General features: G+C 40.7%; 1 protein-coding gene across 1 annotated transcript in view; it reads right to left on the reverse strand.

Moving 5' to 3' along the window:
• Positions 1–17,584, reverse strand: part of LOC134089314 (D-amino-acid oxidase-like) — a 40,244-nt gene extending 22,660 nt beyond the window's left edge. The window contains exons 1-4 of the mRNA XM_062543757.1: positions 17,051–17,584; positions 12,394–12,589; positions 9,674–9,788; positions 9,035–9,111 (exon numbers count right to left, since the gene is read on the reverse strand). Coding sequence (XP_062399741.1) covers positions 9,035–9,111; positions 9,674–9,788; positions 12,394–12,587 — 386 coding nt within the window. The 5' untranslated portion in view covers positions 12,588–12,589; positions 17,051–17,584. The remainder of the gene's footprint in view (positions 1–9,034; positions 9,112–9,673; positions 9,789–12,393; positions 12,590–17,050) is intronic.
• Positions 17,585–21,103: the final 3,519 nt, after the last annotated feature.

Genomic DNA, 21,103 nt, shown 5'->3' on the forward strand with positions numbered 1-21,103 from the left:
ATCATGTTGGTTGCTATGGAAACTGTCATAAACACTTAATTTTAATGATTGCTAAGTTGGTTGCTAGGTACGTGGAGGTTTCATATAGTTGACTGGAGGCATAGTTGATGATATTTGACAGTTGGAATGGTTGAACAGTTAAAGTGTAACTGCACCCTAAAATATGTTTTTTGAGCTGTTGATTGATTGAATTTAAATTACTCATAAGTGGTGACCTACACTGTTACCAGGGTTAATATTGACAAAAATCGTGTTTCTCGACAAAAGTAACATTTCGTATGATTTTGTATTGGAGATATTGCTCTCCGCGCCTTCTACAGGTTGAAACATGCCATGGCATGTTGGTCCAAAATACTATTGGAATCAGGGGGTCAGGATTTGACTGATTAGCTTCGCCGATTAGCAAGGCACTTCCTCGTCGCCATTTTCCAGAAATACATCATGCCCGGTGCCGTTTTCCCATAGTTTTCCTCATGCTGATTGGTGGCTGTTCCACTCTCAGCTCATGCACGAGCTTAGTGTGGGCACGAGCTCTCCTTCTGTACCTTACGTCAATCAGCAACCTGGCACTTAATTGGCTAAGTAAAACGGCACCGGAAACAAGCCCCTTGAAACGCCATGTTGAAACCTGAAAAAATCGTTCAATTTTGGCACTTTTCACTAGCCTAGCATTCCCATTGAAATGAATGGGGGCGGGACTTGTTCACTTTCTCCAGTTCTTATAATACCTCCATGATTGGAATGCTGACGTTGTCCTGCACTTCTCGTCCAACACTACGTCACCGGGTCGTTACAAATTAGGAATGAAACGCCCCAACACCTGCTGCCCTGATTAGCCTACCTGTGATAAGCCATGTCTGTAGTACTCATTCCCAGATTGACACGAAATCTCCATGGTTGATTGGCTGCAGCAGGGCTGCACTCCCTTCCAAATTTCAGAACGTCCTGCCCATTTTGAAAGCCTTTTTGTGTGGGTGGAGTTATGGGGTGAAATGACACTTTAAATAGTTGAGTAGTTTCAATGGTTAAATTATTTAATAGTGTATTATTGCAGTGAGGACTTCTATTTTGAAACAGTTGTGGACAGAGGAAACAGTTTAAAAGAGAATGTATCGATGGCACTTTGTAAAACCAATAAAAGATAATCCTAGGATTTCAGTCCTCTCACCTGCAGCAGGCCCATTCAAAAAGCCCACTCAACTTAATTTGCATTTGAATGAGACACATTTAGTCTGACTTTTCTCCAATTTGTAGTAAAACTACATAACATTTTTTAATGTTCTTTTTACTTATATGGAGGCGACACCATTGTTCAAGGTACAAACTTCAAAAGTCTTAAGCCTACCTTACATTGACAGACTTTGCAAAGATTTGGAAAAGATTTTTGAAAGACTAGTCTCAGACCCCCATCTAAAGACAATTCATTGAGTTTCTAGTCACAGTCTAGTCACAGGCCAGTCTCAGATTAGGATTTTGCAAAGACTGTGGGTCACTATACAAGACTGCTAGATTCCTTCAAATTATTTCCACCGTGCACTAGGCTACACGTCATCATCAACAGGTTTCTTCCTATATGTATCTCCAATTCTAGGGAGTTTTTCCTTGCCCCTGTTACTCATGGGCTCTCTTTGAATGTCTAACACTCTGTAAAGCGCCATGAGACATGTGTAATGTTATGGCGCTCTATAAGCGAAATTAAATTGAAATTGAAAAAATATGATAGCCTACTCATATCAGTCATTTTTTCGCGTTTCTGCAGCATTGTTTCATGTGTGACATCCCTAACAGATATAGAGCTGTTCTGTCACGTAGAATAATTAGACCAATAATTTATAAGAAATGAAATAACAAATAATCATATAAGCTCCAGCTGTTGCCTATTTTGCCCCTTCCTGTTTCGTGTTGGAGCGAGGTCACTATTGGTTGTTAATGTTCACGTCACTATTTGCATGAGCCACAACTGAAAAGACTTCCGATAATATCAAACATGTTCGATATTGTCGTAACGGCAAAACTAAAAAGACTGACTCCGACGGACCGCTAGCACTAAACGATTTCGTTGACGGGAGCGCGACGCGATTTTGGAAATTTAGTCGCCGACTGTTAAAACAGACCAAAATCGTACAATGTAAGCCAGCCTTTAGCTAGATAGTGTGTATTTTTACAAGGCTTGAGGACCTTTGAAAATATTTTTTTTACATTGAATTACAATAAAAACGAATTTCATTACGTCCACTTTACTCTCATATAATTATTGTGGAGGACCTCTAAAATATAACCATATGTGCCACTTTTGCATAGGTGTTTTAGATAGTTAGATGAAAAACTTAAACATCTCAAGATATAGCAGACTGCCTCAAAGTGCCTGGAAGGGCCCCCAACCTTCAAGTATTAAAAAGTATGAAAGTTACAAAGTTGAAAAGTCATACCAATCTAGTCCATAAGAAGACATACATTACAAAGTTTGAATGAAGTTTCTAAGTTAAACAGGGTGCGAAAAATAGCGTACAGAAAAAGTGGTAAGTGGAATAAGAAGAAGATGAAGCCTAGGAAGAACAGTACAGTACATTTTCATACACTGTAATAATAAGAAGCCTAGGAAGAACAGTATAGTGCATTTCAATGCACTGTAATGACAAAGACTGAGGGGAGAAATAGGGTTTAAATGCACAGGGGTAAAAAGGATAACAGGGCACAGGTGGACAAGGAACAAGGTAAACCAAGGGGCAGGTGAAAACTATAATTAAACTAACAGACAAGTGACGGGGCGGAGACTAGGGCTGTCATTTTATGTTCGAGAATCGATTGTACAATCAATAGACCTCTGAAGTTCGCCTACAAAAAAGCTTTGCCCATAAGGAGATACGGTGTCTGGCGATTTTTCCAATAGAGATTGAGAACGTGATGTAAAACGCAACGCATTTTGGGAATCAGTGGCCCAAAACTTAAGTTGTTTTACCGACGTGCAGGAACAACGAAGTGCAGTTGTCAAAATACCATTTACCTGCTGTGTTATAAAATTCAATAGAGTATCTTTTATCGTTTTCCATTGTGGAAAAATAATAGTAGGCTACATGCCATGTTTCAGAGGTGAAAAAAAGGCGAGGAATGACATGGATAGCAGCAGTAAGGAAGCGCAAGATTATGTTCTGTTTTTCACACTATTTTTTCACGCTTAGTATTCATTATTATCATGCCAGATCATAGACCCAGAACACTAGTTTACATGGGCTGGCATCAGGCGAGCCAAACATACCCATAATTCTTTGTGTTTTGATGTCTTAACGATCTCAATTTAAACATGGGGATTTGGAATTATCACACCTGTTAAAGGTATACTATGCAACGTTTTTCAGTTAATCAATTCGTTCCATACTGTTATAAATGAGTCATTACCGGTCGAACGGTGTTTTTTTTGCCCGCTCTAGTGGTCTGTAGCGGTAGAACCACGCTTGCAACTTCAAGAGACACCGGGCACGCACCCATGCTCTACTCAAGGAAGTGTCATGCAAAATCTCATGAAAAGGCACGGCAGACTGACCAATTGAAGAGTTTTGTCAAATATACACGCTAAAGCTGTAGGGGAAGCTCTGCAGAGAAATATGCAAGCATAAAACGAGTGAAAATGAAAAGTGAAAACGAAACCGGCGATGAAATCGTCAATCCTGCATAGTATACCTTTAAACTCTGGCGGGGATGACAAAATCGGAAATTCAGGTGTTTTCCTGAACACACTTTTGTCCTCTGCCTTCGAGAGGATACTGTGATCACCGGTACGCGAAGGCAGACTTTGATTTTTGCTACCCCAGAGCTAACTTGCGATGCAACTTCCCAGTTAGTTAGCCAGTTAGCTCTGGCCCTGGGGTAGAAAAAATAAAAGTGTGCTGACTTCACGTACTGGAGATCACAGTATGCACAAGAAGGTAGCGGACAAAAGTGTGTTCAGGAAGACTTCATTTAAGACTTTATCGTCCCCGCGAGAGTTTAAATTAGGGTTCAGACCAAAGATTCCCGACGAGACGAGACGAGCCGAGCCGCGACGTTCTAAAACCTTGCGACTGCGACTCAACGTGTTTAATGCTCTGCAACGGCTTGTGACGGCTTGCAACTATGTGCAACTTCTAATTCACACCGCTGCAACTCCGTCTCGTCACGTCGGGAATCTCTGGTGTGAATTGGGCTTAACAGGTGCGATAATTCAAAATCCCCACGTTATTTTCCCATAGGAAAAATCGCCAGATACCGAATCTCAAAGATGGCAGCTTATTAGTTGGCAAACCAGGTGTGGCCCACACACAATAAGCGGACCCGTATTGCAGATCCGTACAACACAGAATAAGCGGACCCGTGTCACACACAATAAACGGACCCGTATTGCAGATCCGTACCACACACAAGAAGCGGACCCGTACCACACACAAGAGGCGGACCTGTATTGCAGATCCGTACAACACAGAATAAGAGGACCCGTGCCACACACACACAATAAAAGGACCCGTATTGCAGATCCGTACCACACACAAGAAGCAGACCCGTACCACACACAAGAGGCAGACCCGTATTCATGGGTTTCATCAGGTCCCTTTGCACAGGTGTATCAAGCACCATGCAGTCTGCATTGATAATCAAGGTGCTTCATTTTATACACCTGTGGAAAGGGACCTGATGAAACCCATGAATTGCAGATCCGTACCACACACAAGAAGCAGACCCGTACCACACACAATAAGCGGACCCGTATTGCAAATCCGTAGGCCTACCAAACACAATAATCGGACCCGTATTGCAGATCCGTACCACACACAAGAAGCGGACCTGTACGGGTTCGCTTACTGTGTGTGGTACGGATCTGCAATACAGTTCCGCCTCTTATGTGTGGTACGGGTCCGCTTATAGGGCTCGGGATCATGACGTGAAAACTTTGCGGGCACAGCCATATTGGCAGCCTCACTCCTTAGTTTACTATGGATTACTGTGGATTTACTCCCGCCTATTAGTGTGTTCCTAGTTTTTGCCCTCTTGGTTGTATGTTGCTATGTAGTGGGGTGTAACAGCGCAACCCAGGACCGCAAGAGGAAAATAATCGCTTATACTATATTTCTGCTTCTTGTCTTCTGCATCTGAATGAATGGACATCACGTTCGGTGCGCTACCAACATGGCGCCAATATTCCTAGAATGCAAGTCGTGTGCCCGAGCCCTATTAGCCCTTTTCACGTGATGTCAGATGAAGCGTTGCTGGGTATCCTCCGGCATGTCCAGCCGCCAAATACTACAGAAGAAGAAGAAGAAGAAGTATTCATGGGTTTCATCAGGTCCCTTTCCACAGGTGTATACAATCAAGCACCTTGATTATCAATGCAGACTGCATGGTGCTTGATTGTATACACCTGTGGAAAGGGACCTGATGAAACCCATGAATACTTCTTCTTCTTCTTCTGTAGTATTTGGCGGCTGGACATGCCGGAGGATACCCAGCGACGCTTCGTCTGACATCACCGTGAAAAGGGCTAATTGTGTGTGGTACGGATCTGCAATACGGTTCCGCCTCTTGTGTGTGGTACGGGTCCGCTTCTTGTGTGTGGTACGGATCTGCAATAGACCTCTGAAGTTCGCCTACAAAAAAGCTGCCGTCTTTGAGATTCAGTATCTGGCGATTTTTCCTATGGGAAAATAACATGGGGATTTTGAATTATCGGTCTGTTAAACTCTCGCGGGGACGATATGGTCTTAAATAAAGACGTTTTCCTGAACACACTTTTGTCCTCTGCCTTCTTGTGCATACTTTGATCTCCGGTACGTGAAGTCGGCACACTTTCATTTTTGCTACCCCAGAGCTAACTGGCTAACTAACTTAATGCAAGTTAGCTCTGGGGTAGCAAAAATCAAAGTCTGCCGCCTTCGCGTACCGGAGATCACAGATTCCTCTCGAAGGCAGAGGACAAAAATGTGTTCAGGAAAACACCTGAATTTCCGATTTTGTCATCCCCGCGAGAGTTTAACAGGTGTGATAATTCCAAATCCCCATGTTAATTTCCCATAGGAAAAATTGTCAGATACCGTAACTCCTTATATGGGCAAAGATGGTAGCTTTTTTGTAGGCGAACTTCAGAGGTCTATACAGGTCCCATATTGCATATGACTTTAACCCTTTCATGCGCAACGTCCACATGCGTGGACAGTAACTTTAACTCTGTTTTCTACGTATTTATCATGTTGATATACACCAATCCACTTCAGGGCAGTTTTAGTAGGTCCTTGGCAATATATTAACAATATGTATCATCTTATATTTGGAATATTGACTGCTTGATGACATCATCAATTCAACATGAGTGACAGTAATGGCCATATGCTGAATGCTCCAGGCATATCTGTAAAAAGCTAGTACTCAAGAAGGCAAAATCATGTAAAAAAAAATATTATGCTATACAGGAGAGTGTGTTGAACAACTCTATGTTTTCAGAAATTAAATCGGATGTAAAATAGAGTTTGTAGACCCTAAAAAGCAACTGTCCACGTATGTGGACGTTGCGCAACAGAGGAGTTAAATGGCCAAAAATTAGATTTTGTAACTAGGACTTTTTTTTTTTTTTTTTTTTCAAATATGATTTTAATTGCTTTAAATTACAAAGAAACAAACATTTGGTAAACATATTTATAAATAATGACCTAATTACATGTGGTAATGCCAAGGTGGTATGGTAATATGGGGGTAGTAGAGGGGTGGGTGGGTAGTAGAGGGGTGGGTATGAGAGTACTAGAGGGGTGGGTGGGTTAGTAGTAGAGGGGTGGGTAGTAGGGATGTAGTAGAGGGGTGGTTGGGTAGTGGTGGTAGTAGAGGTGGGTAATATGGGGGTAGTAGAGGGGTGGGTGAGGGTCGGTGAGCAATAATGGGGGTAGTAGAGGGGTTGGGCGGGTAGTATGGAGGTAGTAGAGAGGTGGGTGGGTAGTATGGGGGTAGTAGAGGGGTGGGTGAGGGTCGGTGAGCAATAATGGGGGTAGTAGAGGGGTTGGGCGGGTAGTATGGAGGTAGTAGAGAGGTGGGTGGGTAGTATGGGGGTAGTAGAGGGCTGGGTGGGTAGTATGGAGGAAGTAGAGGGCCATAGTTTCCACATTTTCTGTCATTACATTTTATTCTTTTTTACCCCTTTGTTGCGCACTGTCCACATACGTGGACAATAACATAACTTCTATATAAAAGCATATTTTTTAAAAATTCCAACTGATTTTCAATATTGGGCTCATATAGAGTAATAAAATCAATACTAAAAAAATCTAGACACTTTTTTTCATAATGCGTGCATGAAAGGGTTAAGCAGACATTCATAACATCCCCAACTGGTCACCACTATAAAAACTTTGCAGAAGAATTAAGGATACTGCTTATCACAATTGTATGACTTTATAAACCTCATGGTTTAGATATAAAATATAACCTAGACCTTCTCTGATAACTTTAATTATATTTTGTGTAGGCCTACTTTGTTGAGGTTTGCTTCCCAGCATGCATTGCAAATATTAGTTTGAATTTTGAAACAATGTGGTTGGGACATTTTAGCTTATAGGCTAACCTACTCCACTGATGTTTTGAACAATAACATTACAAGATATGACCATTGACTTAGTAATTTATTAGGGGGGAAATACACCGTAGTCGTGAAAGTATTAGACCTAACTGGGTATAAATATCCAGCTAATTCAATTATTAATCATCTGGACGTGATCATCAATCTCCAAGCTGCATCCACAGGTAAGATAAATGAGTGTATGTACTTAAATACTAGACGTAATTGCAAATCATTGCTGTTGGCTAATTACTGCTTAACAATGTTGACAGGTGTTTCACTCCCATAAATAGTAACTTAACGCCACAAGATTCGTGACAGAATGATTTGGGGTAAAAGCTAAACGGCGCAAAAGCTAAACGGTGAACAGCTAGTTGAGTGAAACTCGTGGATATTCGATTTTTCCTCTTTTTACGTTGCGGTGACAAAATACGTTTTTAAAAATGCTCTGAATCATCGCCAGGACGTTATCTTGTTTGTTGGGAGCAGTCTTAGCCCTTATTGGCACCAGATCAGTAAAACGGATCCAAAACAATTTTGGACCGATGTGCGTTTGGACGCCGGATCAGGTCCACTATTCAGATCCGTGCCGAATGTTGTGGTAGATGTGGCCCAGATGTGGCCCAAATCGATCGTGATTTTTTTCAAAAAGTGACAAAAAGTGACAAAAAGATGTGGCATAGGGAACAGAGACACATAGCAAAACAAACAATGGAACACATGGAACAGGACACAGGAAGTAAACAAGAGAAGCAGACTTGAAATAGAATCACTGAACAGGGAAAACAGAACATGACAATCCTTACAATCACAATAGGGCCCTACATATCTTAAATTCTATTTATTTTTTACTTGAGAGAACGTGTAATGGCCTGGTCAGATTACACGATTTCAGCCCGATTTTGGCCCAAATTTGTCGTGACCGGCAAGTTTACAGCGTCGTAACCGATTTCAAATGGTCGGGCACGACATCGAACGCGGAGTGAATCTTATAATGTGACACGCTTCACGACTTGCGATTTGTCTTGAATTTCCCCTTGGGGATCAATAAAGTATCTATCTATCTATCTATCTATCTATCTATCTTGTCGTTCACGACGTTCTAAAACAGCCCGACAAAAAGTCTGGCTTGTCAGAAATTTGACGGGAGTCGTATGACGCGACCGATGCTTTCGGTGTATGTGGCCACTCTCCCGACCAAGATGCAAAGAGCTTTTCATGGTTCTAAAATCGTATAGTGTGACATGGTAGATCGTAAACGACAATCGTGAGCGACAAAAAAAACGTATAGTCTGACCAGGCCATAAGGGATATACATCAATATTGCTAGTTACGACTTTAATGCCATAATTTACCTTTGGGGATGAATAAAGAATTCATCTATCTAAAAGCAGCAACGAGTCAGGTGAGCAACCAACAGAAATAATAGTTGCAATTGTAAAAACAGATGAATATGATAATACCTACCTATAACCAGGGAACATCTCCAACTCCCGCTCTGTTAACTGGCGAAAACCCAGCACAATGTCTTTAAATGAAGGCTCCTAAAAACACAATATAAATATTCCATTAGAGTAAGTTGATTCAGTATTCAGTAATAGCATATCAGCTTTACCTGTTGTCATCAATATAGTTCATATCAATATTATTGGATTACTAACGCTTAGCCAGTAAAGAGTACTCCAGATCAGCGGTTCTCAAACTTTTCACAATGAGAACCTCAGAGAACAATTGACTCTCCAAGTACCACCATTATGACCAGCATTAAAATACAGTAGCCTAGCTTAGGCCAATTGAAATATATTTTACATTGTACGTACAATTTTTTTGCATTGTTATTTTCAAGAAAGATAAAAACTAGTTTAAATTGATACATTTTTCATTACATATATTTTTATATCATTTGAAGTGATTATTTTGTCTTCATGAAATAAAACATCTATGATCGGGAATCAGTCCGCAAATCTTGAAATCACAACCTTATTGGGCTTGCAATGCTTTCAGGAAACAGGCTCAGATCTGTAGGATTCACAGATGTTCAAGCAGCACTGACAATTAGATTGGATATATATAGGATCACAGAAACTGGGTGGTTGCAGCACTTACAGGGGCTGACTCTGTGCACAAATTGTAGCCAGACTGAAGGAAGATACCCATTTGTATAGCATCTGGTGAACGCAGGAAACTTAGCAGATAATCAAAGGTCTCCTTGTTCCATTTCCTAGACAGTATTTACAAAAAAAAAAAAATTAAAAAAATCATTGAGATGGCTCATGGATAAACAATGCAGTACTTACATCAGCATTTGCGTCATGGGGGGGGGGGGGGGGGGGCTTAGGGGGCCAGGCCCCTCCAAACGGGTCACAACGGTAAGGGTGACGAGGTATTTGCGCCGCGGCTACGCATAAGAAGTTGGAAAATATCAAAATAAATCCACTTTCATCCATGAAGACTTGGTTGTGTACTACTCTACCTAATGAATCCAGGTGTGTGTAAGTTATATCGGATCTGAGCATTGCTCGCCAAGATCGGATGTGATCGGATGTGATCACTTGCAATATGCAATGAGAACAGTCAGTCAGAAAGATCAGGTTTTGATCGGATATGCAAGACATCCGATTTCGACTGCCAGTGTGAACTAAGCCTTAGAAAAAGCGTCACGTCTTATTTTGTCTCACCATACTTGGACATGTAACTACTCGTGTAACTGTATTTTAAGGGAAAACGTGGAGGTTTTTCGTCACTCCTAACTTCATCTCTGTTTGGATCCGAGTGAATGAACTGGGCTAGCTAAGTGCTATCAAAGTAGCGCCACACCCCAGAGCCTTAGAGTGCATGCATTGAAACGCGAGAGGTATGTATCAACTTGTCTTAGTTAAAGGAATAATGTAGTTCAATATGAAAAAACGGTGGAGTTATTAAACTTTACATTTTCTGGCCAGTGACATAACTCAGCCCTCCATACCTGTCCAAATTTCCCCAAAATGGTCTCAATAGTTTGTGCTATGTTTGTGCTGATTTGTGCCATTAAAATAAACATTTGTGTTACTATATTTTGTTATTATGGTTTATTTATTACTCGCGTGACATCACCTGTCCACCCCCCCCAATGTCCAAAACTCCCCAATCATTTCTGCTGATTTGTGCCATTAAAAATAACATTTGTGCAGCTATGTTTTGTAAGTTAGCACGCTTTGTTACAGGCGTGACGTCATTCAGCCCCTCATCAGTGTCTAAATCTCCTCAAAATAAGATACTTGCGATGGTTTTTATTACGTGCATGCTGATCCATTTAAAGAAATGTCTGTGTAGCCTACTAGAAGTTGCCAAGGGGCCTTGTCCAACAGTTGTAGATTATGCTAGACATTACCCAGCTCCTCATTCAATACACACTTCATTACCCACGAATCCCTTGTCCAAAATAAATAAACGTGACGGTTTATTAATTTCGGCCAGTAATCTCAATTCACCTGACCTGAACAAAGGCTGCAACGAAGTTAATGTTTGGAAAGCTATCAGAAGTTGAGCAGACACAGAGGAGGGAAGGTGAGAGGTTCACCAATGAGATGCTAACCTGTAATGAAAATGTGATGTTGAAATCACTTTTAGAGGGTTACATTTTTAGAGGATTCATCTAAATATTTCAAGCTATCATTTCATAGCCAGTAGTAACAATTCCATTGATTATAGTGAACGCTTCAGTGATATGCTATTGTAGGCTACTCAATTTTGTTTATGTTAAAGTAACCTACAGTTTCCCAATGACCATATAGTTTCAAAGATTGACTTGTGTTCTTAAATATATGGTGATTTTTCTGTCAAATAACAAATTTAGTTTGTTACGCCCAGCCTGCTATCCTCTGTTGGCTATAGTGTCAGAGTTTCTGCATTTATGTTGTTTATGTTAAAGCCCATGTTTGCGTTTTCCATATTGTTTCATTTTCCCAAAAAGATTGAATGATGATCTTTATTCTATGCCTTTTTTTGTAGCACAACAAATTACAATAAAAATGAGGACCAAACCAAGCCAAAGGTCCCATATGGAAAACATCAGTAAAACGCATACATTTTCATATAAATGTTACATCATTTATGTTTTTACGTGATATAATAGTTCATAATAACACACATAATTATGCCTCCTTTTGAATATAGTACCATAGCAATATAATATACCGTACACTAGAATATAATATAATAAAATATATACTTTTTTCATCCCGTGAGGGAAATTCGTTTCTCTGCATTTAACCCAATTTAACCGAATTAGTGAACACACACAGCACACAGTGAACACACAGTGAGGTGAATCACACACTAACCCAGAGCAGTGAGCTGCCTGCCCAACCAGCCAGTTACAAGCCCCAAGCCCTAACCAGTAGGCCACGGCTGCCCCAAATATACACTATATTGCCAAAAGTATTTATTTGGGTCACCAGCCTTGACCCCCAATATGAACTTCAGTCAGATTCTTAATCCAGGGTATAATATGACGTCGGTCCACCCTTTGCAGCTAGAACAGCTTCAACTCTTCTGGGAAGGCTTTCCATAAAGTTTAGGAGTGTGTTTATGGGCATTTTTTACCATTCTTTCAGAAGCGCATTTGTGAGGTCTACACCAAACTCTGTCATCCATGTTTTTATGGACCTTGCTTTGTGCACTGGTCCGCAGTCATGTTGAAACAGTCAGGGGCCATCCCCGAGCTGGGCTTGGCCTCTTAATTCCAGTGAAAGGAACACTGACATTTTGGTTAAATATTTGAATCTTTGACAATCTTATCAGCAGAAAATGTACTGAATTTCTGAATATTTTGGTAAAATACTCACGTCTCCTGATTGTTGCCCTTGTCATAGAGGTATGGCTGCCAAAACCCAGCTGCTCCATCACTTGTTGTAAGAGGGGTGAAATGGTCTGCATACACCTCTATGGTCAGTGGACTAGCTCGGTCATGGTACTGCTCATAAATGCTCTGAGCAGTTGAGAGGCCAATGACTCCAGCGCCAATAACTGCTACACGCATGTCTGAAAATGATAAAGAAATACATGCCATTATCAGCACACAGCCTGAATTTCGAGAATGTTTTGTGCTTTGTAAAAAGTTGAATGAGTTATATGTATTTCATTCAAAAATGAGTTCTGCTCATATTCAAGCAGTATTTCTTCATAGAGGAAGAAAACGACCTGTCTGCATTCCAGACCTGTCTATTTGGGTGCACCATGGAATGAAAACCATGATTAAAAAGTCCCCAGATTGTTGAGAAACTGAAATCCTATAACAGGCAGAAATGGGACCACATTTAATTCTCAAAACTCTAACAATTGGTCTCTGCAGTTCCTAAACATTTACAGAATGTTGTTAAATGAAAATGTGAAGCAACAAATTGGTGCAAATGTCTTTTTTTTTTAGACGTGTTGCGGTCACTTAATTAAAAAGAGTTTGATCTACCCACACTCTAGGCTACCCAGATCTGTCACAATGTCATGTATTAAAGCAACACTAAAGCACTTTTCCTCTGTCGCACACACGCTATTTGTTTATCCAGCAAATAACAGACAATATGTTGCATGATTTTATGAAAGTATGATGTATTGCGACATCGAAGCAAGTCAAATTTGTAGTTTCTGATGTCTCATTTCATCGAACTACAGATACACTACCCCACCTCGTAATGTTACATAGTGCGGTTATAGCCGATAGAGGGCCGCGAAGTGAAAGCAGTTACGAGTTGATGAACCGCTGAAATGATTTTGGAAACATTATTTTAAGGTACGAAAAGCTCTTTAGTGTTGCTTTAGTACTAGCATTGTTTTAATTTTGATTTTTAAATAATAAAAATACATATTTACAGTATACTATAAGCAATTCTTATATTTTGACGTGTAACGGCAAGCTGGGCTAATCCATGATTACATGAAGTTAGCTAATGTCAACCGATGTCAACTCATAAATTAATTTGCGTAAAAACGTGGCTTTTTCTGTAAAACAATCATCTGCCATAGGATTTCACATTGTGAATTTGGTTTCTCTCTCTTCTTTTCACAAAGAACACGCGGCCATTCAAATTCTAAAGCTAACTACCCTACCATGCACACTGATTCAGCACATCACATTACCATTATCATTACATCACACATCACTATATTTATATTTAATCTTAAAGCCTATACTGATACTGCACTACTCCCACCCTCTCTTCAATTGTATATTGCATCCTGTGTCTTGCCTGTGCCTGTTGGGGTGTCCACGACCTTGACAGGGACAACAAGGCCATACTCCCCCTCCGGACAATTGTATTACCCTATACCACCCATAGCATCTATTTATTTGTAAATGTACATACTGTATTCCTTTATTCTTATACATAGCTTACTGCCCTTTTATTTGACTGTTTTTTATTGTTGAGTGTGTACTTGATTTCAAAGATTAACCAGTCACACAGTTTTACAATTAGCTTTTAGCACACAGTAGTAGTAAAGGCAGAGCCAGAGCCAGAGGAGTGAGAGTAAGAGGAGGAGGATGTGGAGGACGAGGACGAGAAAGGTCAAGGACCGTAATCTCTGATGAGATCTGAACCACTAGAAAATTGCAGTGCTGCATATCAATACAATGAGTACAGTAGTACAGTATTGCATGTGAACTGTTCTGTAGGACTGTAAAAATAAAGTATGTTTCAAGTATTTGTATTCCTACTTTGTATTCCTACACAGTAGGCCTATTTACAGTATTTTACTATTTGTTAGTCAGCTGAAAGATTACGACACTTCCTCTCCTGAACAGGGAACTGCAATAATGAACATACAGTAGTCCTAGAAAAAAAAAACGGCATAACATTATGGCAAATACAAAGAAAAACTAGAAAAACACTCAGAGAGCGCAGACCTCTGCCTGCATTGTTCTTCCTTGTCATAGCCTACATGAACCTAAACTATTCAGATCGCCACCACGTGGCCATATGCCATTACACCACTAAGCGAAATACATAAACCCCTCCGGAATCCCGACGGTGATACGGATCACTCCCAAACTTTAATTGCTTTCATCGAAATCCATCCATTACTTTTTGAATTATCTTGCTAACAGACAGACAGACAAACAGACAGAGAAACGCCGGTCCCTGATTAAAACATAACCTCCTTGCCGGAGGTAATAATACTAGAAAACAATGAGATATTTCAAAATATTGATAGGGTAAGCTCAACACTGATGATGATGGACACTGACTGGACCATGTCTTGCACAGAAATAATCTGAGAATGAAGCATAGGTTTTACTGCAACTCTATACAGTACATTCTTCCATTGTTTTGAGAACAAAAGACCATTTTGAAGAGGAATGACATTGTTTTGAATGTAAAGTTTCATTTTGCAGGAGAATTGAGGGCTTTTGCCCATTGTGTATGTCTTTTTGTATTTGTGTGTAGAGCTCTGAGAGGATGAGGCATGCTTACAGAAAATGTGTAAACAATTGAGAAAAACATTAAAGATAGAAAACGTAACAAAAACCCTGTTACCCAGTCACACCTCGTAAAAGTTTTTGGGATTGCATCTGTCTGAGAATATTCACAGGGATAGGGTTTGGTCTATTTAATAAATATGTAATAGAAAATCCAAGACATTTTAAGATAATCTGCTTACTTTACCCCACTAGGCCTAACTCTCTGCTCAAAATATACAGAGATGATATATCTGACATGTGTCTTTTGATGTGTGACTTTTGTGTTTGTGTGACTGTCATCTATTTTATGAATGTATACTCAAGGTTTTTTGGGGGGGGTATAACTAGAAAACATGTGTGGTGCTTTTTATTTGTGGTCTTGCAACTTTACGAAAAAGAATCCTTGGGAAACAAGAGAAACCTTGTTTTATGAACACAGACCCTATTTGTAGTAGAAGTTTGGTAGGCCTACCATTCCACCATTATTAATGGGGTATTTTACAAGAACAATGTTGGTTCCATTAGCGCCTGCACTCAGCCATTCTGATAGTGCTGACGCTTGAGGTCATGGTACAAAGGGCCCTATAGGGTGAAATTATCCCATTAATGCACCTTGCAATTTGATTTCTTATTGGGTGTTTTATCTTGGTTTTGGAAATCCCTTTTTCATTTAGAAGCATTTCATGATGGATGAATTTGTCATTTACAAGTTTCTTTCATAATTTCAATTAATTTATCGCAAATTAATGAAATCTGTTACTGTTTCAGTGACACCAGCGGTTCTCCGTAATAGGCACATAAAAATGAGGAGATATACGGGCATTCAGTCTACAAATGGGGCTTTTCCACTGCATGGTATCAGCTCAACTCGACTCTACTCGACTTCAGTACCGGGTGTTCATTTTCCACTGCAACAAAGTACCCCCATAAGCTATAGCAGCTTGAACATATTCCGGTATACTGTAAGCACATCTAAATTAAATCTATGTTAAATAAATATACTACCGGTATGCTAAATAAATATATTTCCATGTATTTATGAATATATTAAAAATATGAGTAAATATTCAATATTGGCCACTTTCTTATATTTTCTGCATAGGCATAATTAAATATAGCCTATTTAGCATGAACTTTCATGCAAGATGTCCATTTTGAGTCCCACATATAGGTCTACAGTACTTTAGGGTGACCAGATGTCCCCAGTTTCAGGTTGCCTGCCCCCCGGGAAAATACAGAAAAACTTGCATTCTGTATTCTATGTAGGCTACACTTATTATTGTAGCCATCTATTCAAATAAGTTGGATGCAGCAGTACATGTGAATATATTTTTACCTTGATTTCTGTATGGGAATGTTGTAGGCCTACCATAGATAAATAAATCATTGTTTTACTTCACGGACGAGTCAAAATCATTGTTTTACTTCAGGGACAAGAATGACACAAGAAGCAAAAGCACTGTGCTTGCGGATTTGTCTTGTATAGTCCTTCAACCAATCAGACCAACGATCCGGTTGCGCCTGGTGGATAGCCAGTTTGAGATTGGACCCAGCAAACGTGAACAGGAAGCAGGAGAGATATTGAAGATTTCCAGCCTAAACGGCAGGGCGAAATCCAAGTTTACCCAGCCACTTGTGGACATCAATCACGTATATTCAGTCCCTCTGTTTCAAGATAACTTGAGTGCCATTTCATACAATCACAGCAAATGCAAGGAAATTAAAAACAAGGAAAAAAAAAAAAAAAAAAACATGATCTGTGCGGGCTGCAACAACCGTCTCCATATGGCAAAATAATTGCGCATGTGCTAGAAGTGTGTTTGAAGTGATTGAAGTCCACAAGCATAACTTTCACGAAACAAACTTAAACACAGTTGTGGTTTTTAAAAATGCGATGCTTGAATTTTGCACGTTTTGCCTCATTTACAGACCATTTGGACTGTAACCTAGATAGGCTAGACCTACTTCATCTATTTACTTTTCAATATGTAGGTTATTGAGAATAAAACACCTTTACAATTGTAGGTCTACCCGTTCTCCCTACTTACCGGTGTGTTGTGAAGACAAGTGAAAAGCACGATCAATTGAAGAGGTCAAGTTAGGTAGGTTTGTTATAAAGTTAGCCTCCTAAGGCAAAGTTCACTCAGGAGAAAGTCCAGCTCTAAAAGTGAGATAATCCCTATGGAGAAAAAAAAAGTCTTCAAGGACACAAAAGCAACAGTAGCCCGATTTAGGGTACAACTGAGTCCGCGATGGTCCTAAACATCTTTAGTTCGGATAGTAGGCTACTGTGGCACCGCTGTCACGTTAACCGGAGAAATATTGAGGTCACTGCTATAGGCTACCGAATTACTGCTCACAGACTTCCATTCAACGCATCAAAACAATTAGGCGCCTATAGCTTAGGCTACTTCAATTGGCTATGTGCTCAAACTAACGCCGCTGACTTATGCCAACAACCATTTAACTTTGTAAATAAACCTTATAGGCCTACAACAAGAATGACAGAATTTGGCTGCAATGTGGAGAAATCTTGTAGCCTAGGCTATAAAGTCTCAGCCCTCAAGACTGTGCCCATTGCTGAAATGTATGTTCTTCTATGTCACATATCAGAGTCGCTAATTAGGCCTACATTCAAAATCATTAATGATACACCACAATTTATAAAAGAACGACGTTTAAAAGGAAAGCACAATCAGATGGACTAGCAGTCATCATGCCACTCTCTACCACCACGCGCATCACGCATAAAGAACCAAGGGCTTTCTGTGGCACCAACATTTAGCCCTAAATTTATGTAGCTTTCCTGTAAACTGCTTTCAATTTTTACGAACGTTTACAATGCAGAAACAACATGCTACATGATGATACGGGTCCTCTCAATCTCCACTGAGGGGCAGATTTCAAGGTTATGCTTCCCCATTTAATTAGGCTGGGCATGAGAAGCTGCCTTGTGCGCAATTTCATTCATGCTTCTAGGCAGCTTGGATTCATGGACCCAATTTTGGTGTCAGTGAAGGAACCAATCACAGAACGGGGGTGGGGGGGACAGCAAGACGATGACGACGACTATAGGCGCGTTCAAGATGGCTGCGCAGCACAAAAACTGCGCAGCATGCACGTGGTTAAAAATCTGTCCACGTTGGTCTAGATGGGTGTGTTTTCGACTCGGCAGTCGGTATCACATGGCCTCAACTTATCGCGGGAGCAAGGCGGCTGCTCCGCAGCAGAGCAGCAACTTTAGAGGTACTGCGGAGAGCAGCGGAGCCTAGACCCTGCCTTCATGACGTCAGGTCTTTGCCCTAATTGGCTTTTACATACCTGACGTATGTGCAGGTGTTTAGATGCCCCCTCATATCCACAAGGGTCCGTGCGGGTCCGTGCCTCGTGATTCGTCACATGGTCAAGTCTAGAGCACGGGAAGTAGAGAGTAGGTGCATTCGAGTTCGGAAACGGCTGACTTCGGCTGGCTGCACACGTCAACGAGAGCTTAGTGTCACCGGGAGGGGCGAAAGTTTTAGATGCAGATGGTCCCGAACACGATTTTGCAAAGTTCACAGACGTGATTCGCGTGAGACCTCGCGGGAGATATCGCGGAATTTGTGTGCATTACAGTATTTAACTTTCATTCTTACTCATTAAAATGAGCATGATGACTGATGAAATAAATTGATATGATGTAGTTTAAATAAACCACTGTTGTCATGCAGTGAACAGGCCTGCATTGTAGCACATTAATTAAATATCAAGTGTTTTCCGTGTGTATATGTAACCAAGAGCATAAAATAGCAGAATATCACAACCTTTTCAGTAGGCTAGCCTACCGCTGTTCCAGAAATCACAAATAAGGTATCCCTTCCATATCTGTTCATTTTAGTACATTCTAACGTAAGGGGCAAAGATTCTACAACAGAACAAGATGGATCACTTTTGACAAGCTCAGGTGTCATCCCAGACGCTGCTACGGTGCGGATCCTAAAATGTTAACAGATCCATCTTGCTCCGCTATAGAATCTTTGGTAAGCAGGCAGAACGAGACCCCTGTCATAATCGTCATGGGGAGATTCCTTCCAAACCTGTTCCAAACGGACCTATCAAGTCCTTGAACTGACGTTGAAGTAAGAAAATTAAGTATCATGCAGACAAAGGCAGTTTCAGAGATTATAAAGCATGGTAAGGCATTTATTAACAACAGTTCAAGACTATACGGCCGGAGACCTAGCGCAGCACACCACTTAGGGCGGTGGCCTACTAGGTCTCACGATAAGTGTGTTCTCTCTGCATTTAAAGGCCTTGCCTCCTCTTGATTGAATCAAGAAGAAAGGCCTCATCAACACTGGTCAGTCACATGGTCACAAGGCAGTTGCATCATAGACATACAGTATGTTCAAAAGGTCACAAGGGTAGTTTACAAGTTTTGGTTTGGTCAAAAGCTGATGACGTTCATATCTAAAGTGAATTATAAAATATTTCTACTACAACGTCATGGGGCGGGATACAGCCGGTTGCATGCGGGAAAAGGCACATGCAGAATTTGACTGCAGGGGTCTTCATATGTCTTCATCCCGCGAGTTTTGAGTGACGTGACATGGTCGCATTTTTGTGACATGATCACAACTTTTCTTCAAGTCGAACAACACGTCTAACCAGCATGCACTGCATATGACTCAAATTACGTTTCTGTTTGCATTCGACTGCATGCGTTTGCAGCCGACTTGACATGTCGAGTGCACCTAGTGTACAACTTCATAGCAGCGTTTGTATCCCTGCCCCTGCTGCCGCCGGCAAATCTCGCTGCTGCAAGAGGTCAACTTGAACGCGCCTTATGACACACCAAAGGGTCATAGACCTCTGAAGTTCGCCTACAAAAAAGCCACCATCTTTGCCCAAATAAGGAGATCCGGTATCTTGAGATTTTTTCTATGGGAAAATAACATGGGGATTTTCAATTATCGCACCTGTTAAACTCTCGCGGGGATAATGACATTGGAAATGCAGACGTTTTTCACTACACAGTTTTGTCCACTGCCGTCATGGATACTGTGATCTTCGGTAGGTGAAGACGGCACACTTTGATCTTTGCTACCCCAGAGCTAACTTACCATGCAACTTGCCATAGGCAGTTAGCTTCAATTAACTCCCGGATCTCCTTATATGGGCAAAGATGGCAGCTTTGGATCCTTTTTGTAGGCGAACTTCAGAGGTCTATTCCGTGTCAAATCACCCAGTGCCGGAAAGTGATCCTCTCCGAAAAAATATGAAATAAATCACAGGTGTTTGTAGACTAAACCTATGCATAAAACTTAAATAGTATACCTGGATCACTCAAAGTTTAAAAACTACAGCCCTTTGAAGCTTCAAGTCATTTTAAGCATGATGGTGAACAATCCTTTTTGGTCAACTCGCAACATTATTGGCTCTTTTGGTATTTCACACACATCAGTGAAACTATGTGAATGGAATCACATTTTCCTGTTGAATTAAAGAATCCAATCAGATCAGACGTATCTTGTGTAATTTCCCCCCTGCAAAGCTCTGAAAATGGCTATACATTTTTTTGAAAAGACGTCATCTCACCTTTGAGGGCTTCTCACTCAAAAAGTGTGTGACACAAATTCATCAGTCTTTTTTCCCCACACATATAGACTATAAGGCCATGTCTATGTATTAACTTTGGTTGATATCATTACTATATTGTCAGAACATTTTTTTTTAAAATTGGGCTTGATTTTCCAAAAGCCAGTTTTCATCATCATTTCACCATGTGGACAGTTAAAGGGATATTCCGCCATTTTTGGAAATACGCTTATTTTCCACCTCCCCTCGAGCAAAACAATCGATATTTACCTTGTTCCCGTTCATCCAGCCATTCTGTGAGTCTGGCGATACAACTTTTAGCTTCAGCCTAGCATAGATCATTGAATCGGATTAGACCATTAGCTTCTCGCCTGCTAGCTTCATGTTTAAAAGTGACTAAGATTTCTGGTAATTGTCCCATTTAAAACGTGTCTCCTCTCAAGTTAGAAAGTGCAATAAGACCAACTGAAAATGAAACCTGCCGTTTTTCTAGGCTGATTTGACATGGAACTACACTCTCATCT

Source organism: Sardina pilchardus, chromosome 8, assembly GCF_963854185.1.
Source record: "Sardina pilchardus chromosome 8, fSarPil1.1, whole genome shotgun sequence".
In the NCBI taxonomy this organism is placed as follows: Eukaryota; Metazoa; Chordata; class Actinopteri; order Clupeiformes; family Clupeidae; genus Sardina; species Sardina pilchardus.